The 27,020-nt window shown below is 42.0% G+C and overlaps 2 protein-coding genes across 3 annotated transcripts; one reads left to right on the top strand and one right to left on the bottom strand.

The window, feature by feature from the left end:
- Window positions 1-163: 163 nt before the first annotated feature.
- DNAJC2 (DnaJ heat shock protein family (Hsp40) member C2) lies at window positions 164-16,885 on the bottom strand (the record flags this gene model as incomplete). 2 transcript variants are annotated; one of them, XM_079549571.1, is made up of 17 exons in its annotated part: window positions 164-238; window positions 1,255-1,409; window positions 2,023-2,130; window positions 3,007-3,107; window positions 4,354-4,538; window positions 5,828-5,897; window positions 5,983-6,071; window positions 6,360-6,509; window positions 7,133-7,254; window positions 7,352-7,443; window positions 9,079-9,144; window positions 9,872-9,952; window positions 11,123-11,264; window positions 13,431-13,529; window positions 15,114-15,189; window positions 15,720-15,910; window positions 16,828-16,885. In XM_079549571.1, 17 exons carry the CDS (start codon window positions 16,883-16,885, stop codon window positions 164-166), a joined length of 1,860 nt encoding a protein of 619 aa, XP_079405697.1. The 2 variants fall into 2 exon arrangements, with proteins under 2 accessions (XP_079405697.1, XP_079405698.1); XM_079549572.1 differs by lacking the exons at window positions 5,828-5,897; window positions 5,983-6,071; window positions 16,828-16,885 and having other exon boundaries at window positions 15,720-15,767.
- Window positions 16,886-17,234: 349 nt separating this feature from the next.
- PSMC2 (proteasome 26S subunit, ATPase 2) lies at window positions 17,235-24,190 on the top strand (the record flags this gene model as incomplete). Its single annotated transcript, XM_079534347.1, has 12 exons — window positions 17,235-17,304; window positions 17,456-17,493; window positions 18,745-18,826; window positions 19,430-19,529; window positions 20,234-20,365; window positions 20,993-21,065; window positions 21,206-21,301; window positions 21,524-21,688; window positions 22,184-22,271; window positions 23,087-23,289; window positions 23,842-23,938; window positions 24,033-24,190. 12 exons carry the CDS (start codon window positions 17,235-17,237, stop codon window positions 24,188-24,190), a joined length of 1,302 nt encoding a protein of 433 aa, XP_079390473.1.
- Between the last annotated feature and the right edge of the window lie 2,830 nt (window positions 24,191-27,020).

Raw genomic sequence — 27,020 nt, 5'->3', positions numbered from 1 at the left:
GCTACCACTATCTCCTTATAGCTTTTGAGCTGGGAGAAAGGCATTTGAAAAGATTAAAACTCAAACACCAACTGTAGTCCTGCGTATTTGTATACTTAAGGAAGTAATGAAAAAATGTGTAGTATTTGCATTTTTATTATAAAACAAAGATTGTCAGTAAAAGTCATTTCTTGACTTTAGTAGCATTCATCACTTGTTCTTGAGCAGCTTTCTTTGCCTTGACCATTTCAACGAGTTCCTGGAGAGTTGGGAAAAAAACAAAGCACACAACTTATTGAAATGTACAGCTTGACTATGCAGGCAACCTGAAACACTCTGCTAGGGCTGCATTAAAAAGAGGTGACCAGCAGGGAGACGGAGGTGATTGTCCCCCCTCTACTTGGCTCTTGTGAGGCCCCATCTGCAGTACTGCGTCCAGGCCTGGGGCCCCCAGTACAGGAAGGACATGGAACTCTTGGAGTGGGTGCAGAGGAGGCACTGAGATGATCAGAGGGCTGGAGCACCTCTCCTATGAGGAAAGGTGGAGGGAACTGGGATTGTTTAGCTTGGAGAATAAGTGGCTGTTTACGAGGGTGGACAGTGATAGGAGAAGGGGGAATGGTTTTAAACTGAGACAGGGAAGGTTTAGGTTAGATACTAGGAGGAAGTTTTTCACACAGAGGGTGGTGATGCACTGGAACAGGTTGCCCAAGGAGGTTGTGGATGCCCCATCCCTGGAGGCATTCAAGACCAGGCTGGATGTGGCTCTGGGCAGCCTGGTCTGGTGGTTGGTGACCCTGCGCATAGCAGGGGGTTGAAACTGGATGATCATTGTGGTCCTTTTCAACCCAGGCCATTTTACGATAGTGAGCAATCTGGACAGTTTAATACTATAACACAATTTATCCTAGAAAGAACCCAACCACAACTGACATGGTGTTGAAGGTCAACGCTCATACACTTCTCTTGTAGTATAACATAAAAAAAAAAAAAGGGGGGCTATGGATAGGACTTCACAATCTCTAATAACTTGTCACATTTAAGACAAGTTTCAAGAGGCAGGCTCTTCTTCCCAGCTCCCACCTTCACTACTTGCAGGGAAAGAAAACCTAGTCCTTACTGCTCTTTGGGGGCCAAATTACAAAAAAAATTATTCTCTCTATAGCTCCATCTTGTGCTAGCTTGCTATTGTCAGGTGCAGTGCTTGGGAGGGAGGGCAACAGTAAACACAGTAGATTCTAATGAGACCTAGACTACAGGGTAAGAAAACTTTACCTTATATCGCTTCATGCAGTCTTTTTTTGACCGGCCTGGGACAGCTGCTGCTATTTTCTCCCATCTTTCAGGAGTATTTACTGGGTAAGTCTTCAATGCTTGCTCTAAAAGCTTTTGTTCTTCTGTAGTCCAAGGGGATGAATCTAAAGGCGATCCTGTTTTCAAATGCAAAAGTGACCAAAAAAAAGTTTAGTAACAAACTTTTGAGATAAGCATAATCCATTAAAAAATCATAGATTTTTAAATCCTTACACTACTGGCCGAGTAGCATGTGTGATCTTTGAATACAGCACAGAATCTTTGGAAGGTATAAGATAAGCAGGTGTTTGATAACCATAGCTGTCCTGTGAAATCACATCCTTAGGGCAGCGATGTTGCTTTTCCTTTGTTTTTCACTAAGGGAAGAGTCTGTTGCAAGACCCTGGAAGGTTTGATTGGAGGTGTTTGGGCTTTAGCAGGAAACCAAAGCTTAGCTGTAGGATCATCCTATATTTCAAGACAACCCCCTCATGCCTACTGTTTCCTGAAAAGGAGGAGCAGATGATCTCAAAATCAGATTTAATCTGTTGCCTCACAAAGAAGCATTTCAAACTGTCACTGTTCAGTTAACTTTGGTTTGTACTAAGCGTATGAGAAATTATCAGATAGATCTAGTAACTGAGCTTGCATCACCTTCTTACTAAAGTTTCTCTGTAAACAAGTCTGAAGTTAATATATTAAGATGCATAGAGGAGACAGCTTTGCAAGAAGGGCTCTCTTCACCATTACCTTCAAATCGTTCAGAGGGAGCAGCGCTGTCCATCTGAGGCACCACCCCATGTTCCTTTTTAAATTTGTCAAATGCTTTCTTGTTGATATCATCTTTTTGATGAGGGTCTATGAGAAACGGAATAGTTACTGCAACAAAACTGAAGCCAGCTATAATAGTAAAACCACTGTAGCAGATATCTTAACAGGTACAGAATAGCAAAAAATAAAAGCCCCAGTTCATGCTTTCTTTATGATGATGGCAAAGAGGTTGGTACATAAAAATACTGTTCAGGGCCCAATACATTTTGCTCCAACTCCTATTTCACTTTATGCTGCTGAAATAAATACCTCCTCCACATAAACTTAAGCCTGAAAGTGCTGCTTCAGTGTGATTGAAAGGGATTGTCTTGTGCAAGGACTGCAGCAGATCTCCTGCCTTACCCAGACTACCTGTGTTGCAGGGGCAGTCAGGAACACAGTCTCCAGCCTCCTTATATAGATACGTGGCACAGAGAAACAACTGTAATGCTGTTTGGTTTTGTTTTTTTTTTTTTCTTTCCTCCCCCCTCCCCTATAATAGCACATTTTGCTCTTTGTTGAGAACATAATCCAGAGCCTTTTCTCAGTATCCCAGCTCTCTAGCTCCTAGAGCCTACAAAAGCCATGTTAATTTAGCTGTCTGACTGGTGTTGAATCCCACAGTTGGGTGGACAGTTCCTCTCACTCAAAGCATAAGAATAGGGCCTAGACATTTACAGGTGCATTGAGTTAGATTAAAAGAATTTCAGGGATTCACTCATGAGGTAAAGACTTAATGTGATAGCTATTAGGATGGAAATACTGCATCGCAGAAATGCTCCTGTAAGTTTTCCACCTGAGCTATGTTTCTGTTTGGGACATACAGCATTTTCTCCCAACAGACACACTGTGCTGTTTGAAGAAGATCAAGCAGTACAGAAATGTGCAGAGGATCTTAGTACAAAAATAAGCAAATACAGTTACCAAGCTTCTGGAGGCTCTTTGCTTTATTGATGACATCTTTTGCTGTTCGTTTTATTCCAGTGATAGAGTGCAAGTTCATGTAGTTGGCAATAACTTCCCACCTAAAGCAAGGACAGAAAGGGGAAAAACAGCACATAATATAGTTGCTTATCTTTGTACAAGCTACAATCAAGCTTCTGTATGCAGCTGTACATATACCAAATCCTAAGTTAAATTTATTAGTACTTAAACACATGAAAACTCTCAGTAACTAATGTGGAAAGTTTTTAGTCACTAAATACTATGTTTCTGTTAAGAATTCAGTCAGCTTGTGCAAAGTTCTTGGCTTCTCAGACATGAAAGGCATGGGGGTAGAATGTAGGTGTGGAAGTGCAAAACTAGTCCTTGAGACTGCTCGGCTGCTGCTTACCTGAATTCCCTAAACAACTCCAATATATAAAATACTGCACTCCACTGAAATGGCAGCAAAGTTCTTCCAACACCCCTTGAAAGTGGGCTTAAACACCAGATAAAGGAGATTCAGCAGGAGAGAGCTGGAACAACCCAGCCCCTGAATTATCCACAGTGCATCTTAGAAAACGGAGGGGAAGATTTGCACCTGATCAGACAGGAGCATCACAGATCAAGGCCTATCAAGCTCTTGCTGCTCTTGACTGCTGCGACGCAGTGCAGAAACAAATACTGGTGCCATATCTATCACTATCCTAAGTAAGAAAGCTTGGGTTTTGTTTTTTTTTTTTGGTTTAAAGTAGGCACCCAAATCTGGTAATAGAGGCTTCAAATCTCTGAATCCTAAGTGAAAGAAGGTATTTTAATCCTGAGAAAGATAAGGATTTAAGGCATGAGGAAGTGAACACCTGGGATTTCTGCCAATCCCAGCCTTTCCTTTTTTTCCAGCTCTCTCCCAAAGAGAGAAGAGGTACTTAGCTCTTTGTATGTGTTTTCCTCCTAACGTGTAGAAGAGAAACAGCAACACATTCATTGTGGAACTACTGCAAGTAGCTTACACGCTTGTGTTCCCACGCAGCTGGATCACAGTCACTGTTCCAGTTTTGTTCTGGGCTTTAATGACTGGTGCCTGTCATGAGCCATATGCAAACATGGAGCAGGGCACAATCTTGCTGATGGACTGAGGTCCAGTGAAGTGAAATAAATAGGCCCAGAAGTAATTCCAGACACATTTACAGCACAGTATTAACAGAAGAAAAACCAGAGGCTGTTCAACAGTCAAGGAAAACCAGGAAATTTAAAGAGTCCTACTGACATATTTAGGACAGTCGGAAAATAAGTTGTATTATGCTTGTTATTTACTTAAAGTTATTAGTTAGCTTTTTAACTATGAAGTACCTTGAATTAGTCCCTGCTGGGAAGAGGTTCACCGCTTTAATTAATAACTGTAAATCATCTTCTGGCCAGTTTTTGCTCCCACCTCCGCCACCTGTTGTTGATTTTTCTGAACTCTTTGTTGCTTGGCGCATACGAGCCTCTGCCTCTTCTTTCTCTCGCCTTATTTGCTCATTTATTTCTTCTATCTGAGGGGTTGTAAATGAGCATTTTCATTTTTAAGAAAGAAACATTATATGTTGCTACAAACCCCCCTCTCTAGAATTGCTTTGAGCCTTGAACTTTGCTTAGTTTCTGTTCTGCACATGATGCATGAAGAAACAGAGCTCATCTGATTCAGCATTATTTCCCTCCATCATGTGCACAAATGTAGCCATCCCAGATTATTAGCTACAGTAGAAGTCCATCCCAAGTTCACTACGAAACGCAAGGATTAAGGCAAGATTTCTGAATGCAATGGGAATATCCATGCTAACATCTGACACCAAGGGACAGATCCACAGAAGGATTAAGAACGTAAACTGGTTAGTGGGGACAGTCCAACATCCATTCTGAGTACTGAGTAATTGCCAAAGCTTCCAGTGAAACTGCTACCTAACCCTGGTTAGGCCAGAAATTCTCAATTATTATGATTATAATCCAAGTGAAAGCTTCAATAGGATAGCTAAATTAGCATTGACTGCAACAACACAGACTTCAGCTACTCACTGTTTACTTATATGTGGCTTAGGTGGCCACATATACAGTTTGTTAGCAAGCAGAACTGAATTTATCCATCACACAGCCTTGTGAACTGTAATCACATCTTGAGACAGCAGTTGAATACCATTCATGTATCTACTTCTGCCTAGATAACTGGATGTACAGTACAGTCCTGATAACATAAAACACTACATGCCTACACCTGTTGGAAGGATGCTCACTGTCTCTTAATTAAGTCTTCCTGGCAAAAGGAAAACTACTTTAGATAATTTTTATTAAAGCAGAACAGCTTTAAAGAAGGACAGAAAGGTCAATATCCTATTTTGGAACACTCTCCTGGATACTGAGAAACTGGATTAAATCATACGGAATGCAAGAGGGATTTCAGTCTTAATTTTTCAGTTGTCTCATGAGAAAACCTAACCCTGGGATGGGGGCAGATGATCTTCTCCATCAGGAAATAAAGTTCACAGATGTTACTCAAAAGCAGATGAGAGAAAACATCTTATTCTCTCTGCAAGACACGGGTTCAGCCTTGTTACTCCAAATGGATTTGCTTTCCTGGCAAATTGAAGCAGATCCTTGTGGAGGTTCATGAATCTTGAGCACAAGCTTTTCCTATACTTTGGCATCCAACCCACTGGCCCTTCCATGTGTCTACAGCATATTAAACCTTCTGTGGATCCAGTCCCAGGTCACAGATAGTAGAGGCAGGATTTTTCTTTTGTATAAGAATTGACTGCTCTCATTCCCCTCCTAGGGGATATGTAATTACCTGTTTTACTACAGCTGCCTTTCCTCCTTCCCTTGTTGTGGATGTAAGTGCTTCGTTCAAGCACTGCAGACTAAAAATAAATGATTAAGTTACAATGTGTCGCTAGTAGAAAGGTGGATGTCAAAACGAGCAGGAATAGGAGTAAGAAAACTTACCTTGCTAGCTCAAGACGATCACAAAGCTTTTCCACTTCCTCCATCATTTTAACACAATCTGCCTCATTATCAGAAAAGTAATTCCAGTTCTGGAAGCAGAAATACATGTTCTGCAAAGTTCTTGAATTTTATTGTTCTGACCCTTCAGACAAAATCTTAATACAGCATTCTTCAGTCCCTGCTGTGCTTCGGCCTATTCGGTCAGCCTTGCTCAGAACTGCACGCTAAGTACGCACTGTAGCATTTTGCTGCTCAGCAAACCCACTTTCCATACCCATCTCTGACCACAAGAACAAGCGCATGATAAACTATGATCTAAGCAAACATAATAATTTCACTCACATAACCTGTATTTCACTATGGTAACACTGAAATACCTTGCACGTTGTTCTCAATTTTTGCCTTTCCTTCTTGATTGCTTTTTTCTGTATCTCTTTTTCCTTCTTTGCTACTAATGCTTGTTGCCTAACTTCTTCTTCCTCTTTTTCTTTTGCTAACCGTGCTGCTTCTAATTCTGCTTGTCTTTGCTGCAATCAAAAAAAAAAAAACAACCAACAACATAAAACAAACACACAAAAATATACACAAAGCAAGTCATGCTGTTATAAGGTCATTCAATATTAAAATCTGCAGTTTCCATATTTTGGAGTACAGCAATACTTCAGTGTTGTCTTTGAAAGCACTTTTTAGTAACCTACAATTCCCAAGCCTTTCATTCTGAATACTGTTTCCAGAGACATATTTTCCAAGCTGTTAATATTAATCAAGTAGGTAATATTACCTCAAAGTGTTTCACAGTAAGCAACTTCTTGCAGACCATACCCATGAAGTGCATAGAGCTGCTTGCTTTATGTTAGAGGAAGGCAGGTCACAGAAGTTAGTGACTGCCTTTAAGACAGAGGGAGTGTATGCAATAACAAAACCCAATTCTGTAAGTTTTTCATTTCAGATCCATGCTCCTTATTTTCATCTCTTTCTCAGAAGGCTGTCAGCCTTTACTGCCTGTTACGCTGGGATCAAGGACAATGCATGTGTAAAGCCCAATATAACTTTAACAGTAACCTTCTGACCCATCTAGAAGCTGGAGCCTCTAGACCAGGTGTGAACGAACCAGGCTTTTTCAACAAAATAAACTAAGTGGTTAACTTACTTTTTCTCTTGCCTCTTGTTCTTTTCGTTTTGCTTCTACCTTTGCTTTCTTCTCTGCTTCTTTCTTTGCCTTTTCTTCCTCCTTAAACTTTTTTATCCTGGGATCACAGCTATATGCATTGTCTGGCAGAGGAAAGGACACGTCACGTACAAAAGAAAAACAGAGCTTTTCTGCTGTTAGTTAACAAATCTCTTTTACAAGAGCAGTTTGTACGCTCACCAACAAGTATCCTAATTCTGTTCATCTCCTCTTTTTTTCTCAGTGCTCTGGCGGCCCTATTCTGCTTTTCAATCCATCTTCTTTCATCTCGACTGCAAAGGGAGAGCGTAGTTAGTTCAGCACTAATGCACAACAGAGTCTGTAACTTTCAGAAATTCAGCAACAAACTATTTCAGAGTTTCCCCACACGGATGCTTTTTCGTGAATACTTCAACAACAAGCTTCAAAAAAAGACCTTCCATGCCCCAAGATGGTGTCCCAAGTGCTAAGTGCTTAAACAATCAAACAAACCTGCCGAACACCTGACAAAACAGGCATCTCACCTCTCATTACAGGGAATGGCATCATGGACTCTGTTTCCAAAATACATCCATTTGCTGACCTAACATTAAGCCCGAGAAAAACAACTGAAATGCTAGTATAGAGTTTAATTAAAGGGCAGCGGTATAATTAATGCCAATTATCACCATTTCACAGAAAATAGGCTGTGTCAAGTAAACGTGTGTGTACAGAACTCTTTCCATGAATTACTCATCCATACAGCCAAAGGCAGATAAATATCCCTTGGAACAAAGGAAACAATTCCCCTAAGAGTAGAGAAGTCAGTAACAGACTGAAGGATTAGAACAGATGTGCAACACAACCTCTGCCAAGAAAGGATGACAAGAATCACGAAAAGAACAGGAAGCCAACATGTGCTTAAGTACAGCATGCTATGAATTGTTGGTCTAAACATTTTTAAAGCAGACACTGAATGACTGGAATTAAGTACAATACAGGGCTATGCAATTAATTCAAGAACTTTCCAATAAGAAGCCCAGAAAATAATTTATCAAAAATACAGCTGGTATAGAATTGATTACAGTGCCTTCACAGAACCTTCACAGGAGAAGAGAACAATGAGATCAGAAAGAGAAAAAACAAATTAAGTGCAGAAAAAGGCATAAAAGAAACAGATGTCCAGCTAGAGCCTAAGTATGGCACCAGTGTTAGACACAGAACTGGCTAATTGCTGCAGCTGACTACAAAACTGGTTTCTGTTCAGACTTGGAACAGGAGGTTTATGTAATTATGGAGATACAGGAGTGACTGAGTGAAAGGTTGTGTCCTGTGAAATACAGGTCAGACTAAATGATTCAGAGCTTTATTTTACTTTAAATGTTCTGTGTTTATAAGAATAGAATTAGAATGTATTTTCCAACAGCAACACGGTCTGGGTAATTCAGCTACTATCACTATACCAAGAAGTATGCAATTTTTATTAACATCAAGCCATCAAAAATAATGCTTCTATATTCCAGAAAGCATTGCTTGTCCCAGCATAGTTTAACACGGAGTTGGATAAAGAAACAGTATCTGCTTACTCATCTACTCTGTTTTGGGTCCGGTTCAACTTTTCAGGCAGGTTAAGAATAACAAGCCTGAACTTCAATGAACACACTGGAGATGCTTTTAAACTTTTATTTTTCTCCCAACCAAAACAAATTCAAAGTCCGATAGAAACACCCCAAGAACTCTTCAATCTCACAACTGAAAAACCAAACCAAAACAAAACCCCAAATCCCACAGTCCAGTTCAATTCCTCAGCTGACTACTGAGCTGGGAGAACAGAACCCCATCTCAGCTCAGCAGCCTTTTCTCCTGTTTTTATAGTCTGAATACAGCAAGACTTTTCAACTTGTCCTTAGTCTCTCACTCTCCTACCAAATTTCTTTTTACTTACATACCATTCTGCTTTTTCTTTTTCTTCTTCATCTAAATAAGAAAACTCTCTCCAGGAATCAAAATTATACCTGAATTGAATTAAAAAAAAAAAAAAAAAAAAAAAAAGAATTAATTTTAAAAATATAGAATAAAACAGCAAAACTATTAGAAATAAAGAATGTTCTTCAAAATCAGGTTTTTTTGGTAGGCACTTACACAGCTTTTACAATTTATAAGGTATCATTTATAATTATACTGCATCTACAGAGATACCACTGCGTTAAGTCAATGCTATTGAAACTAAAAATTCCTATTTCTGCAGGACCATCAACTTCACAGTCTAAGCTCCCAGTACAGGCAGTGGAGATGTACAGCAGCATTAAGAGAGAAATCATTTAATCTTTATGTAGGCATCCATATTTAGCAGATGAGCCAAGCCATAAGCTCTGTGACTTTCTCAGACTAATCAGACTCTCTTTAATGAGGGGAGCTTAAATACCTGCTGGACACCTCCACTGAAAACACAAGTGAAACAAACCTCCCCTCTTATTGTGTGGGACACTCAGTTTGCAGCCACTCTGGCCAAGCACTGTCCAAAATCCCTCTGCAACTGTAAATTTACAACGTGGGTGTTCTAGCTAGAATAAATCTAGCATGGTTTATGGAAGACGCCAAATAGCTGTGAAGCAATGTCATGACCCTGCACAGCCAGAACAGACCACAGGGCAACAATCTACATACAAACTGGTCTGCAAACCCTTTATATTGCACACCTTGAACACTGTGAAGAGCACCTGAGGTCATCATCTAACTTACCAAAATGAATAGAATGCATCTACCTCTTCAAATGAAGAGTTCATGTCCCCAAGTTTAGGAACATTTTTCTTATTTGACCACCTGAAAATCAATGGAAATGTTCAAGAAGTAATATATACGCAATCTTGTTTCATAAAATGACGTGCTTTAAGTACAAATCAAAATGCCACAAGTGAGTTCCTTCCCACCACACAAATGGATCATGAGGAAAGAGGAAGAAATCACGATTGCCTGCTCCAGATTGTGCCTTGTTTGGGGAACTCTCCCAGAAAAGCAGCCTCCTGCTTCCCAGGTTTGGCACAAATAGAAGCAGATCTGATGGAGCACAAACTACCAACACTAGTAACAGGGCCTCGATTCTCCACACACATCCTCCTGGTAGAGGAGCTTACAGAGAACAAACAAAAGGTGCTCTGTGAGTAACTCAGCTCTGTCGTAGCCTACAACAACTTTCCCATGTTTTCTAACAGAGTACAAGAGAATAACACATACTCTGCCTACATTCAATTTCTTTCCTACAAGGAGGGAACTATTCCATAGGCTCCAGAGTTTGTTATTCCATGACAGAGAATCCATATCCCAATGGAGAAGGGATCATCTGACAGCCACAAAACCAGATCTGAATCTCTGGATTGCTTACTAGGACACTTAATAAATCTACCTAAAATAAGCAGTAGATCACTCAGAATGCCTCATATAATAAAACACTTTTTCATATTAAAAAAATAAGTTAAACTGAGTTTAGACTTGTGACAGCCTTAATACAAAGTTAATTGGCAAGCATGAATCAAATGCAAGAAAAGTCACACACCTTACAAGAGAGAATCACCAAATAGTGACATTTACGTATATCTTCTCTCCTAACCAGCTAAATTCTGAATATAACTATTGTTAATGTCTCATCCTCATAATATCATAAAAAAAGGAATTTTTAGTCAGTAACACACATGAACTTGGCACAGTTAATTACTTTAAGATGAAGCAAAGTATTGTACAAACAGGACAGTATGTAATATGGAACCAAGAAGAGTCTTGTCTTTTTTAAGAAAATCTCACGGGTCAAACCCAGTCACTGGTATGGCACTGGAGATTGTTTTAAAAAGAAATCATTGAGAATGCTCTATTTTAATTGTGTTAATTTGACGAGAAAACAATTCCCAGCATCCCTTAAAAATTGCACCTGCTAATAACAATGCCAGAAGAGTTTGCAAATACTCTGTTGCACTTCAAAAGCAACAGGACGTGGCTTACCTGGCATTTCTTTCAAAAACTGGTGAAAAAACTTCAAAGAAGTTTTCTTTTGCTTCACTTTTGGAAGGTACAGAGTTATCAAAAGTAGGATCTATGCTGTTGAACGCTCGTCGTTTCACAGGGTCAGACAGTATCTCATAAGCTGAAACAAGTGACCAGACATCAAACACGAGACTGAGAGGAGCTCTCCTGGCAAAGTGGGAATGCTAACAGAAAAGGCTCTACACGTTTAAAAAGGTGCACCCAGATTTGTGTTTGATTCTCTACAGCCAGAAATTTAATTATTTTGGTGGCATCTCAACTCGTATTGCTGGCAATTCCTGTTTAACTAAGCAGGAAGAAAATGTCTACGAAAAATAACATATTTAACTATTAAAATGTAACAAATTAATTATATTTTAAAAATCACAGAGCACTCAATTCAGCTGTCACTGATAGCTTGGGAATGACATCTTCAGGCTTTTATTTTGCAGCAAATCCTTGCAGACAAATTAACAAAGTCTTCTAAGTCCTCCAGTTGGAGAACAGCACATTACAACTTTATAACCTGGAAATTACACTCTGCAGCTCCAGTAAACTGTTTGGTTTTTTTTCCCTCAAGGAAGCGTGGAATTTGTCTGTCAGATCTACAATACCTATTATTTTTCATTAGAAGTAGAAATTCAAGAAAATCAAATTCATATTGCAATTATTAGTGGGCTTCTCTGACTGCTTCCCTGGAGAGAGAATGCCACACCGTGAAGGTCACATCTTGCAAGTGATCAGCTGGAGACCTTGATGCTTTGTGGTTCTGTAAACTGAGGAAGGAATGAATGCAAGGAAACAACAATAAGCTGCTGCGTGCCAATCTTCCCTTGCCCCCAGGGACTCCGCCAGTACTCTATATGACATCAGTTGTCTTCTGCATTACAAGATGGGAGCTTCAACAACCCTCAGACCATTTCCCTAGTGCCACCTGTAGCTGAGTTCAGGAAATATGCTGTATCTCACATCTGACAGTTTGCAACACTGAACAAATGGACAAAACGTTTCTTGGGCTAATCAGGCAGCAGCAGAACTTTGTACTCAATTCTATATTGCCTGAAGATCTTACTTTCCATTTGAAGCTGGTTTTCCCAACAGCTGAATACAGGCGAGTAAATAATTAGAACAGGTGGGAAATAGATTTCCCTACTAATTTTCAGATGTTAGGATTTTTTTTTTTCCTGTTTCAAATTGAAACAAAGTCACAACTATTCTGATATTTGTTAACATAATCTCAAAAAAGTCTGGTTTCAGTCAATTCATAGAATTGTCTGAGTTGGAAGGGACCTTTAAAAGTCATCTAGCCCAACCCCCTGCAGTGAACAGGGACACCTACTGCTAGATCAGGTTGCTCACAGCTCCACCCAGTCTGATCTCAAATGCCTCTAGGGTAGGCCACCCACCACCTCTCTGGGCAATCTGTTCTGGTGCTTCATTACCCTTATTGTAAAAAAGATTTTCACCCAGTATCCAGTCTAAATCTCCTCTCTTTTAGTTTGAATCAATTTCCCCCTGTCCTATCACAACAGACCCTGTTAAAGAGCCTGTCTCCTTCTTTGTTATAGCCCCAACCACACAATCGTTGTTCATTTTTGAAACGATTTAGCTTAGCTCTATAGAAGACTGTAAACATCATTAGGTCATCTAACATAACATTTCCTAACATTTTAACAAACAAGAACAAGTCGCTTGGAAGAAGGATTAGAAGATGCTCTCCCCTACCCTTACTGATTGAAAACATTTGTTTAAAAATAAAAGCACTACCAGAAGCATAAGTCTGGCTATACCTATACTAATCTCTAAGTTTCTGCCATTAGCCAGCAAAAGCATTCTAGGTCACGGCAGGCAGGAATGAAATGTCATTGAGTACACTTGGTCATCTGTGGGCAAAAGCGAGCGTCCGAGAAAACCGATATCCCAGCTGAAATCAACAGACACTCTGTTGGCACACTAAGAGCACTAGAATTCTGACTTTTTCTACTGCAGTTGGTGTCCTGCGGGAATTCTTTTACAGTGTTTCATTTATTCTAGGCGTGTGGCAACCTCTAGTGGTTCACCCTTGCATACACTGTTGTAAGAGTTCACAATAAGTTTTGCATTGTCACCAAGTGGCAAAGGTCGGTCAGCTGTATTTCCATACTGCCTCCACCCAAAGAGAAGTTACATTTCAGTGATGGCTGCTGATAAAGAAGTTTGCCAAAACAGAAGAGAAAGTCTTTGGCTTTGTACAGTTCTTTAAAAGTAGCAACAGAGACAAATCTCATAAAAGAGGTCAATGACTTACCTTTAGTTATGCACGTAAAATAATCATTATCACCTTCTCCTATTTGCTCTCCTGCAGCTTTTCGCTTGTCTGGATGATGTTTCAAAACCATGGATTTATCTGGCAAGTAGATGCATAACATTCAGAAATGTTTCAGCACAAACACACACGCACACATACACACACACGTCTTTCTGGTCAAGTTCTCTACTCAGGCCTTAAATCCTGAGAGATAACTTATGGTTATCTTTAGAACGTCATCTGAAGTTGTTATCAAGACTGTCTTAGAGCTCTACAATCATCAGGAGAGAGACACCCCAGTTCTTGCTCAAGAACATTAGTGAGGCCAGGTGTTGCTCTATGCAGTACTAACACAGAACCCACAGTGGCACTGCTAAGAAGTCCAACATATGGCCATGTACCAATTGCAACATAATTTTCTATACAAGTCAATAACTTGCTACATGTGCTGCCCAAGCCAGTTCCAAACATAAGGTAATGTGACCAAGCTGTAAGCGAAGAATGATTTCTATTTTTGTGCTCTCTGTGACCACACAGTTGCTCGCCATGGCTTTGCTGGTAGGCGACAGGCTGGCACATTGCCTTAGCTCAGTCAAGTGAGCCCAAAGGAAACCTTCTACCCACTTGCGAGTAACTTAACCTTCACCTGTGGTTTAACTGAGGACAGTGTTTCTACTCATACAGGGACAGCTTTTTTATGTAACAGTTTGCAAGATAAATTCACAAAAGCTGTTGGCTTATTTCATAGAGAATTTAACAGTCAATTTCAATCTTCAAACAAATATTTGCAGTCAGCTCTTGGTCACATTGCTTTCTAGAAAGAAAAGTTCTGAAGCCTGACATGATGTTTCTTGGTGTGTAAATACCATAAAATACCCTTGATAACCCTCGTGCACTTGTGAACCTTCACATTTCATGATTTCAGACACAGGCCCATGCTACCATTAAGCAGCACACTGCACTTCCGAGTGCTATTGTTTGCTTATCTGAAACACCAAGGGAATGCAACCTTACAGAACACATCCTTAACTGCTTGATAATATCCCCAGCACTCAGCAACAGGAACTCTACACTTACCACACAGCAAAATGACCAAAGAAGAGCACAAGTGAACTTCTCAGAGGTCCGAATTACTTTTAGTACAATATTTAAATGCATGAAAATTTAACAGTTATCACTGTTCCCACGAAAGCCTGAGCCTACCACTTGGGAAGATAACAGCAGTATCTATGCTTCTTAAACATTCGGTAGCATTAACGTGGCAGTTAACAATTGTAAGGGGGCTTGAAGGTAACAATTTGTTGAAACAGGCAGGGCCAGACATATTTCTCAACCTTTCACTGAGCTTGACTGCAGACTCCAAAATGCAAAAATATAAATTTACAGCCTGTGTTGGGATTTGTTTGTCTGCTTGTTTTTTGTTGCTGCGGTTTGTTTGTTCTTAACCAAAAATCTTGAGATAAGAAAACAAGATGTGAACTCAGTGGAATCTTCCATTTCACTCGCTTTGGGCCTGTGGATTTCAGAACTGTGAAGTGAAACTACAGGCTGGTAAACAATTGGAATCAAAGAGCAGGTCTGTAAAAATAGTAAAAAAACTTCTTTGTGACATGTTTGAACTTGTATGTAGAAAACAGTTGTACTTCTGAAAGAAGAGTATGCTTATGAGGGAAAGATACTTACGAGCTGCTTTGATTTGTTTCTGAGTAGCCCTATATCGTATATTTCCTAGCCCAAGAACTGCATAATGGTCTTGATTCTGAGGAACAAAGAACAAAGAGCTCTAGTAAACACTGACATATGTGATCTAAGAAGCCACAACACATGTAAAGCAACATCTTTAATAAAGCACATCTTTAAAGCAAAAGGCAGGATTCTTCTCTCTCACAATAAACGTTCGAAAAAGCCCATAGGAACAATTTTTTAGAGGTTGCTAAAGAAACTCCAGTACCTCAACCCAAATAGTATTTAAGTATTGGATTGGATCCTAGTAAGTTTGATTGAATTGCTGTGTCAATACTAAGGCCACTAGCAAAACTCCAGAATATAGAAGACTAAGCCCTCACCCCATGCGGTTTTGAGTTTGTCCTCAACTGATTACGCATGGAAAACACAAAACCAGTCAAGTCAAATGCTGACAGACACAGAAAGATTCAGACTGGGGTAAAGAGGGGCGGCTGGGAGTGGCAGGTAAATTTGTCAGATTTCCAGCAAAAAAAAACCGACACACACAAACAAACCACAAACCAAACCAAAACCAAAACAGCAGTGTCACTGCCAACAGAATACCTTCCAGTCCTTGGGATCAAGTGTTTTGAGCATAGGAAATTCTTCAAGTTGCAATTCCTCATCCCCCGATTCTTCAGAAAGTTCCTTTTCATCTTCTAGCTCCTGGAAAGAGGCAGAAACATTTATGTTTCTCCTCTTAATAAATGCTTCAAACCATCTTCCCACAGGTTCCACTTGACAGAGCACTGATGCTATAAGCAAAAACACAAAAGCAACTTCACCTTCTGTGGCTTACTTTTTTGTTGTTGATGTTAAAGTACCATCAAAGTACTACATGACACAAGGCTGCAGATTGCCAAGTTACAGAATCACAAAGAGGGTTGGGTTGGAAGGGAACTCAAAGACCATCGAGTTCCAACCTCCCTGCTGCAGGTAGGGCTGGTACCCACCGAATCAGGCACTACACCAGGTACCAGCTCAGGCTCCGCTGGCAGACGGTGCCAGTGCCTCACCACCCAATCCGTGAAAAATTTCCCCTTAACCTCTATGCCCAATCTCCCATCTGATCGTTTCACACAGTTCCCCCTTGTCCTAACACTATCTGTCTGCGTAAAAAGTTTTTGCCCCATCCTGCTTCTAAGGTCACACAAGGGAAGGCTGGAGGAGCTCTTCGGAGCCTTCTCTCCTCCACACCAACTCCCGCAGGCTGTCTTCGGGAGACGTGCCGCAGCCCTCTGAGCATCCCGCGGCCCTCCTCTGCACGCAGCCCCACATCTCCCCGTGCTGGGATGCCGGGAGCCCCAGGCTCGGCCGCAGAGCGCCCGGTCAGCCGCGCCAAGCTGTAAGGACGGCGGGCGCTCCGTCCCACAGACCCGGCGGCGTTCCCGAACCCCGAGCAGCGCCGCCGCTCCCAGCTAACAGCCGTTACGCAGCTCGACTCTCCCAGGCACCGCTGCCGCTCCCTCCCCAGCGGCCGCACCTGTTGCAGCCGCCTCACGCGCAAACCCCGAGGAAAGCCCCGAGCGCTCGGCAGGCGAATCCCCCCCGCTGGGTTCTAAAGCCCAACTTCTGCGCTTCCGCGGGCGGCCGCTTCGAGACCGCCCCTCTCGGCCCCCGCTTCGCCCAGGAGCCCAGCGCCGCGCGGGACGGCCGCCCTTCCCGCACCTACCGGCCGTCAGCGCCCCGGTGACCGCCGTCAGCTGCCCCTCGTGCGCCCCGCGCAGCATGGCGGCTCGGCGGGAGCGCGCGCCGAGCCTCGACCGCGGAAGCCGCCGGCCTGGCCTCGCCGGTTGCCGGGAGCCGGCGCGTGGAGGAGCCCGGGGAGCGCTTCCGGGTCAGCGGCGGCGCGAGGGATCCGCGGGGCCGCGAGGGGGGAAGCGGGGCTCGGCGCCGAGGGGAGCGGCTGCCGCCGGGGGGAGGGAACGCGGCTCCGTGCGACACGCGGCCGGGAGCGGCCCGCGATTCGCCGCCGCGCCGTGAGGCCAGGAGGGAACGGCCGGCCCGCGGCAAGGCGGCGGCGCGGCCCGGAAGCGTTACGCAGCAGCGCTCGGCCTTCCGGAGCTGGGAGGTTTCGCCATGCCGGACTACCTGGGAGCGGACCAGCGCAAGACCAAGGAGGAGGAGAAGGAGGACAAACCCATCCGCGGTAAGCGGCGGGCGCGGAGCGGAGCGGGGCAGGGCGGCCGTCGGCCGCGGGGATCCTGGCCAGCAAAGGCACAAACGCAGATGCGGCCTCGGAACGAGCTTCTGTCTTGTCTTTATGATTGGCGACTTAAGCCTTTCTTGTCTTGTTTCAGCATTGGATGAAGGAGATATCGCCCTGCTGAAAACCTACGTGAGTAACGCGCGTCCGCTGCTGACCGCGCTCGGCGCTGCTGAGGCCGCACCTCGAGTGCTGCGTGCGGCTGTGGGACAGCGCTGCTAAAGGACGTGGAGGCCCTGCGGGTGTCCTGGGAAGGGCAACGGAGCTGTGAGGGGTCTGGAGCACAGCTGTGATGGGGGCCGGCTGAGGGAGATGGGATGGGTCGGTCTGAAGAAGAGGAGGCTCAGGGCAGACCTTACTACTGCTTTCAGCTGCCTGAAAGGAGGCTGTGTGGGGGGGTGTGAAGTTGGTCTCTGCTTCCAGGTAACAGCGATAGGATGAGGTGGGACTGCCTTGAGTTGTTCCAGGGGAGGTTCAGTTGTATTAGGAACAGTTTCTTCTCTGAAAGGGTGGTGAGGCACTGGCACAGGCTGCCCAGGGAGGTGGTGGAGTCACCATCCCTGGAGGCGTTCAAAAAATGTGTAGATGTGGTTTAGTGGGCATAAGTTGGACTGATGACCTTAGAGATCTTTTCCAACCTTAAACGATTCTACAGTGGGTCTATGAAAGAACTCTTCAGAATAAAGAAACTTGCTGCTAAGTGTATGTTGGGATGTGGACATGCTTGTCAGAAGTCTGAATTATATTGACAGTATAACCCTGCAACTGCGTAAGGGCCTTGAAGTACAGATTGAGCCCACTGTGGCTTTTTTTTTTTTTTTTTTTTTTTTTTTTAAGCAAATTGATACAAGGGGGACCTTGTAAAGCAAGTCCAGGTCTGCCTGCGTTTGGCAGGGTGATGCAATAAAATATTTTATCACAGATGAGAATATGGCTTCTGATATGCACCGTGAAGATTCTGCTATATTTGGGGCTGATAGAGAGTTTGGGGAGGAAATAAAAGCACTCATACAAATAGGATTTTTCACATCTGTGCTGTTTGCAGAACTCCTGTATGTAATCTTTACTAAGACTTGTTTTGAAACTTAAGAATGGTTAAAAAAACATAAGACCAAACAAATTCAAAAGCAAAAACAAATCTGTGAGTAAAGATGTGAAAAAACTTCCATTTGCACAATGCTCAGAACTGTGAAGCTGCACCCTGCTCGGAATTAACAGAAATGTTATAATATGAGCTTAACAATGTTGTCTTTGGTTGTGATCAGTAGTTTTTGTTATACCAAACCCATCTACTGAATATCTTGATGCTCAGCAGTTATTGTCACTTTTTCCTAAACATGAAATTATTGATTTGCAAAAATCAATGTGATGTTTCTTTTCCAGGGCCAGAGCACATACTCCAGGCAGATCAAGCAAGTAGAAGATGATATTCAACAACTACTTAAGAAAATCAATGAGCTCACTGGTATCTTTCTTTCTTAACATGGTGTTCAGTAGAAGAGCTACGAAAATGAGTATTTGAAGAAGCTGATTTCAAACCACTTCTTTGATGATTTTTATTTTTTGCCAAAGGCTGCATTTCTTTATTTTTGTAACATGCAATTTTTATTTTGTAGGTGATGGTCTTGCTTTTGATTGGGCAGGGCTAAGCTGCACATATACATTTGTAGTTTAACAAATTTGTATTTAAAATTGTAAGCCTGTTCATTACAGTAGCGTGAAACAAATCCTCTGTCACTAGTTAACTTATGGGTGTCCAACTACATTTGAATCATGAGTGAACTTCTGTGTACTGCAGAAAGTCAACAAATTATCAGTAAGTAGTGGTGCCACTCCTTGCCCAACGAAGAGAAGCATAGCAGAACAGTTAGCTTAGTGGTGTGGATAGCCTGGCATATTCAGCTGGCACAGTCTTGTATCTTTAGGAAACTTGAAGTTCACTAAAGCTGTGCTTTTGCATTTAATTAGAGATCTCAGGAAGTTTCCTGGTGGCCTGTGTGTAAGGTTATTGATGTTTGAAGACATACCAGCTGCCTGTTCCTCCTCACCTTGTCTGTGTTGTACACAGGAATTAAGGAATCCGACACTGGCCTGGCTCCTCCTGCTCTTTGGGATCTGGCTGCAGATAAGCAAACTCTCCAAAGTGAGCAGCCTTTACAGGTTGCCAGGTGGGTGCATTCTTTTTTTGTCCTTACGGTGGAGCTGCCTAGTGTTAAAAAAGCAATTTATAACTCACAAACTCTTTTTCTTTTTGAAGAAGAGTCATATTTTGTGCAAATTGGAAGTACTTTTTACCGTTGTATCAAAAAGCATACAAAATGTTTATAAAATATGATATATGATGTTATGCTTATGAAGAAGCAGAATTGCTTCTGACAGGTTCTTGGCAATACCAGGCAAGGTATCGGCAGGTAGGCCAACAGTCTCATACAGAAAGAAAAGTTGAACTTGCCCAGCTGGTGAAGGGGCTCTCTGGCTGTACAGCACTCCTTCTCAGGAAGCAGCCTAGGTCTAAGAGATGCTCTGTCTTCAGTGGCTAGCCCAAATCTGAACCCAGGGTGGCTCCACCCCTTCTGGTCATGTGGGGAGCACAAGTGCAAACAATTTGCCTTGCTCCCTAGGCCAGCCGCACCCCTTCACCAGGTGCTCAGTTACTAGTTCAAGCCCTGACCAAACCATTTCTTTACAGAAATGGTCTGTGCTACTTGTGCTTCTGTTATTGTTGTATGATGCTATAATATTAGAATCACAGGTTGTGTAGCTCTTTCAGTGTGTTGGGAGCGTATATCCACCATCTCTATCCTGATGCTTACACAAATAGGCAAGCAGTTAATTCTTTTCCTGATGATGTTAATTGTATGTTGTGTATTAGATGTACAAAGATAATCAATGCAGACTCTGAGGATCCCAAGTACATTATCAATGTCAAGCAGTTTGCCAAATTTGTGGTGGATCTCAGTGACCAGGTGGCACCTACTGACATAGAAGAAGGCATGAGAGTTGGGTAAGCAAAATCCTTTGTGTTACAGTTTTACTGAAGGCTGAAGCTTCTCATCTGATCCATTAGTTTGACAGATCAGCAATTGTCATTTGGTATTTTCACAGGGATTGAAATCATACCAATAAGGTCTTTCTGTTGGAAGGCAGTTGCTAATCTGCACGCGGTGTTCAGGGTATTTTGAGTTTGATGTCATTCTGGTGAAAGTCAGTTCAGTGCACCAGACTGAAACCTTTCAGTGTGGGCCTCAATAGTCCCTGCTTTCAGGTAACCTGAGCAGCAAGCTTCCACCTTGGCTGTCTTGGCAGATACACACAGAGCTGCTGCAGGAAATGTTTGCTGAAGGGATGAAGCCAGTTATCTTGAGAATCAATATTTTGCCAATTTGTTCTCTGGGATATTTTGAAGTTTAGTTTTTAAAATATTTTGGAATTAATATTTTTTGAAATATTAAGATCCTCTGCAGAAGGAATTCCAATCTCAAGCCATTCTGTTAGCTTTAAGGGCTGGGTTATCTTGATGCCAGAGGAAAGAACGGTTTAAGAATTCAGCTTCTTCTAATTTGCAGTTAGTTGTTCGTGACAGTTTTATTAACTGATGTTAAGATAAATGTTCTTTATGCCTTCTCACCAGAGTGGACAGAAACAAGTATCAAATCCACATCCCCTTGCCTCCAAAGATCGATCCCACAGTCACCATGATGCAAGTAAGAACTACCTTTACTTATTTTACTTTGCTTTGTTCTCTCTCCTAATTTTGATTACTTACAGTTTTATTCTTGGCAGTTGAAAGCCTACAGAGGCTGCATCAAGGTGTTAACTGCTCACTTATCTTTTTGTTGTGCAGGTGGAAGAAAAACCAGATGTCACTTACAGTGATGTTGGTGGTTGTAAAGAGCAGATTGAAAAGCTCAGAGAGGTGGTTGAAACCCCTCTTCTTCACGTAAGTAACCTTCAGGTTGTAATTTTAATTGTTTTAAAGCTATGCTGATCATCTTTTAGCATTTGAAAAAGCAAGAAAAGATAAAACTGTGTGTAAAATGTCAAGGGAAAAGAGGTCTAGTTCTGACAAATGAAATCCAGGCCAGCCTGGTTTTTGTTCTTCACTGATGATTTTCTGAATTTGCATGTAATCTCTGATGCCTTCTGTTTCTCACCATTGCAGCCTGAAAGATTTGTTAACCTTGGAATTGAGCCTCCCAAAGGAGTGCTTTTGTTTGGGCCTCCTGGTACAGGCAAAACACTTTGTGCCCGTGCTGTTGCTAACAGGACTGATGCCTGCTTCATCAGAGTAATTGGATCTGAGCTGGTGCAGAAGTATGTGGGAGAGGTAAGAGCCAATTCTTAATGAAATGTGGAGTGAATCACAGGCTTGTAGTCCTGGGGATAAGGCACCCTAGTAAGTCTAATGGATGAACATAGTAGCAAGCTTGGAGATACAAGGGGGCAGAGGGACTGTCAGGCAGACGGGTGTAGATTGGGCAATCAGTTACAACATATGAACTATGTTGTCACCAATTAAATGAATTTTGCAGTGTGGAGTGTAATCTGTGTTATGGGAGGACTTTGGAATGAGGATTTTGTTTCCAGCTCTACCACTTATTTTTCAGTTGGCCCTGATGTCATCTGTACTTTTTCTGAGTTCAAGAATAGTAATCCGTCTCTCATCTATAAATTGCTATCAGATTTATGAACGTTTGGTTATGTATATTTATACTAGTAAAAGAGTTTTATCATTGGAAGCTAGAATTGTTTGGAGACATGAAGTTTTTCCTTTTAACATGCTTTGAGTCTGTAACAAAGTCTTGATTCATTTTGCTTTCAGGGAGCTCGAATGGTTCGTGAACTCTTTGAAATGGCCAGAACTAAAAAAGCTTGTCTTATATTCTTTGATGAAATTGATGCCATTGGAGGTATGTCTGTACTATGCATAGCTCTGACTTCATGGGAGAAATTGCAGATTTTCCCTTCGTGCCTGAATTCTTTATCTTGATTGCTGCATTTCAAGAATTATGCTTGTAAATACCTAAATATTCTAAATATTTAGCAAAACTACTACCAGCATGTCCCAGTCTGAGAAGGCGTCAAGAAGTGGTTTACGTAGCTTTAAGACATATTTAGCCCAGATGAGAAGTCATCTTAGCATTTTTGGAACATGCAGATAACTTAAACTTTAGTAAAAAAAAATCTGTGTTTGGAAGAAGTACTGTAAACTTAAACTCCCTTCAAATTCTAGACTACTTAGCAAATCTTTACTACTACCAAAACTAAAAATCACATTTCATCCCCTCCCCCCTGAAGAAAGAAGTATTTCAGTCCTGAGAAAGTAGACTTTGGTTGAGGGGAGATGTTAAAACAGAAATCCAACCCATTTACCAATCTCAGCAGTTTGGCCTGTTATTAGCAGGGAAATGGGCCCTTTAATGTTAAGGGTGAATCGTGGAATCATAGAATCACCAAGGTTGGAACAGACCTCCAAGATCATCCGGTCCAACCGTCCACCTATCACTAATATTTCCCACTAAACACGGCACTTATTATAGCTGACAGATACTCACTTTTTATTTGAAGTGTGTCATCTTCAATGAATTCCTTCATATCTTCTTTCAACTCATCACAAATATTTGTGTGTAATTTAAATACTCTTCTCCTGCTTTCTCACACACAGCAGCTTTGATATCTGCCTGCTCTGAAGGTCTCTCTGCTGTTCCGTGTTTTGTCTGTCCAGGTGCTCGCTTTGATGATGGTGCTGGGGGTGACAATGAAGTGCAGCGCACGATGCTGGAGCTGATCAACCAGTTGGATGGTTTTGACCCACGAGGCAATATCAAAGTGCTGATGGCTACAAACAGGCCAGATACTCTGGATCCAGCTCTAATGAGGCCTGGCAGGTTGGATAGGAAGATAGAGTTCAGCTTGCCTGATCTAGAGGTCAGAATGCTTTTTTTCGCTGCCAAGTATTTTCTGGTATCAGTGTTTCTTCAGTGTGTTTCATTACTGTCTGGATGCAGTTTACAAGAGTTACTGAAAGCAGCACACCTAACTTATGTGAAACTCCACGGAAGGTTGGGGGATTAAGTATGTGCCAAGGAAAGTTTTCTCACACTGCCCAGATTTCATCCCTGGCAAAGAACCTGTACTTATGTTTGCTGTATATTTCTATCTTAATAGATAATCCTTTAACTGGTTCTGTAATTTAGATCTTAAGTTGGAGTGTGCGTTATTTAGTTCTTTTTGAGAGCTTTCTTGAAGTACTTCTCCCAGTAGAGCTCTTTAAGATAATTTTGTAATTCAGTTTCATGGACAATTATTATTCCATTGCTCAATTATTCTAGTCCAGACATAGGAAATGACAGTCAGGTACCAAGTAAGAATTTTATTTTCCATTTGCCCTTGCTGGGGAAGAGGACAGCTGCACTGAGAGCAGGTCAAGTCGTCACCTCTTTCATAGTGTGAACGTTTCTGTCTTCTGTGCTTTTCCAGGGGCGGACTCACATATTCAAGATCCACGCTCGCTCCATGAGTGTTGAAAGGGACATAAGATTTGAGCTGTTGGCTCGACTGTGTCCTAATAGCACAGGTAAGGTGAATTTTCATTTAGCCATTCTGTGTATGCTTCGTCTCCACTGGTGGTCAGTGTTGAACTTATTTGTCCTTTTTTTTTTTTTTGAAAGGAGCTGAGATTCGCAGTGTGTGCACAGAGGCAGGCATGTTTGCAATCCGAGCACGCCGAAAAATTGCTACTGAGAAAGACTTCTTAGAAGCAGTGAACAAAGTCATTAAATCCTACGCAAAATTCAGCGCCACTCCCCGCTACATGACCTACAACTGATATCTTGGAGTGTTTTCCTGTTTCTGCAGTTCAATTTTCTGTGAAACCAAAATCTGTATGTATGTGGTAACTCCTGGCTTGTTCTTGGAAGCTAGAAATAAATGAAGTGTTCCAAGCAACAGGTTGGGATTTCCTTATGAATGAGTTTTGCATTTAGTGGAGTCTTGCTGCTAAAGAAAAGAAATCTCGAAGTCTAACAACATAGCAGTATATTTTTTAAAAGGTGTACATACATGAAACAAGACAATGTTGAGCTAGGTCCCCAGTCACTGTTTATACCCCCAAACCTATCATCTCTGCTGTAGAGGCACTACAGCATTCCTAAGTGACTGCAGTGCTTCCTAAGTTTTGATATGTCATTACACAGAGGGTGACCTCGACTGGGTACTCATCCTTCATAGCTTACAGTTAGACAACATTTGTAGCAGACAACGTTAAAAGGGGGATCTTTATTCATCTATAAATCTATCTATCCATGTTCTTGCAGCTTGGTCACTGAAAAACAAGCCTTTCATTTTCTCTTTTTTCAAGCGTTGCATGAAAATAGAAAAAAAGCTTGAAGGAACATGGAAATGTAAAGCTTTATGGGAACTGTTACATCTTAAACATGAGAAAAGTTATATCAGGCTTTCTTATAAAAAAAAAGTGTATGCAGAAGGAAAAGTGTATGCAGTGAATGGATATTGTTAGACTTCTGGCCAAAGCATCAGTGCCTTAATAAACAAATCTAGGCATTCTGGTGTATTTGCCCATGTCTGATCAAAAAACTGATCTCAGTGGTTATTTTTGTAAGAACATTTTTGGAGAGGGGTGCAGGTTTAGTGGTAGGAAGAGAATGTTGCCGTTTTTTGAGCCAGAAAGTAAAGTGGCTCAGAAATTAGCAATGATTCAATATCAGATTATCAATACAGTGCTTGAAATTAAATGCATCTTCTACTTGAGCAGGATGAGTAAAGGATGTACAAAGAATTTGGAGCTGATTAGGTATCCTGTATAATTGGTGCTTTTGCAGAGAATGGGGGAAGGGAATATTCTGGAAATTAAGTAGCATCTCGGCATCAACCCAGACTTGGGTTGTGCAGTGCTATTTGCTGCAGTGAGGCTGCAGCAGCGAGCATCTAAATGTAATGAAGAGGAGAAAGAGCAGAGCCCTCTCCTGAGTTCAAAGGATGTGAGTTTGTTTGACGTGCTGACAAGCTTAAGATAACTGAGAGTTTAAATCCTATCTAAACAGCAGTGGGGAGATGAGCTTTTCAGCAGGTAATGGGCTGGAGTAGGAAGCACTGGGTCAGCTGATAGCAGCAAAGCACACGATCGTGAGACTCAACAAAAGCTTCCAGATTTTATGTTGCTGGATGGATTACAACAGTGCTGGCAATAATCAGGAGCAAGTTGCACAGTGCTAGTGCTGCACAGGCCGCATGTAGGATGGCCTTGACAAAGGCTTTTGATCCATTCTTTCAGCAGTTACCCAGGCAGAGCAGCATTAATTGCATCATGGTGTGGCCTGGTGCAGAGAGGGCTCTATGGGGGTGCTAAAGCCAGAATGGTGAGGAGCAGGAACCTGAACACTAGAAAGCAAGCAAACTTCAGTGCAGACCTGCATCAGCATGATTTGTGGAAGTGCTTCAGAGCCGCTATGAAGAATGCAATGCAAAGGATGATAACCTCAACACGGGGAACGCTTCCTCAACTCTAAACGATGGGTAATGCAGTCCATAACTACCTGTGAAGAAGACATCCGTTTGGTTCCCCCCTCATCATCTTTTCTTTAATTTCTGTTAGCCCACCAGTAGGGAGGATTTCCTGTATATTCATCTGAAGATTGTCCCCTCCTTCAGAAGGGTAGTATCAAATCTGGTGTACACACAGTTGTATTGCTTTAACCTAACCCCACATACACGTGCGCACTTGTTTGCTCATTTGATGCCACAAAATACAGCTGACCAGTTGTAGGGAAAGGTATCTTGCCTGGGAAAAGCACTAGTTGCCCAGAAGCTACAGATTACTGAAGTAGAACCATAAGTAGGCATAACTTTTCTAGAGCTTTTCTGAAAGTCCCAGTTAAAGAACAGAAGATGTGCACAAGTAGGAGGAAGAAGGGAAAGAAAAACAGCACCAGCTACTTCCCAAGACCAACTTAGACTGTACGTGGCTGCTAAAATGAGCAAGAGAGAGATGCATATTTTTGTTAGGTTTCTTTTTCAGAAGCATTGATGTTTGCATGCTGGATTTGATGCCCGGAAGGACCTGTATACCAGTGGTAACCCTTCCCAGCCCACCCCTTAACAACAGACCGCAGTCCTGCAGTCCTTGGCTTGTCCCACATGCAGTGTCTTGCTGAGACAAAGTGGAGAGTTTCGACTTGTACTGATAATCACTTTATTTTAGAATTGGACAGGATTTTGATGTGAACAGAAGAGACTACATAGTTAAAAACCAAAGCTGCAACAAGCTGAAAGTAGAAAAATATATACTGTATGCAGATACAAAGGCTTGTCAAACTAGTAAACATTATAAAATGTACCCAAAGTTGTTTAAGTAAACGCACACTGTGTTAACGTGCATTCACACTTTGAACTCCAGCTAAGCAGTATCTTCTGATGCAGAAAGCTTTCTATCCCTGGTGGCAGGGGATTTGGAGAAAGAAAACATCTTCCCGTTGCCCCTGGTTCTTGGGAAACTCGGTTTGCCTGAAGCAAACCATAATTGCAACAGTGTGAACCAAAATAAAAAGTAGCAAGTTCTGCACTAAGAAGAGAGGAAATCATCTGAATTTCTGCATGCACAGGACCTTTGCTTTGAGGGTGCAAAACAAAATGGCACTGAT

Source organism: Tetrao urogallus (assembly GCF_951394365.1).
Source record: "Tetrao urogallus genome assembly, chromosome: 1".
NCBI lineage: Eukaryota > Metazoa > Chordata > Aves > Galliformes > Phasianidae > Tetrao > Tetrao urogallus.
This window is presented reverse-complemented; position numbering and strand designations above follow the sequence as displayed.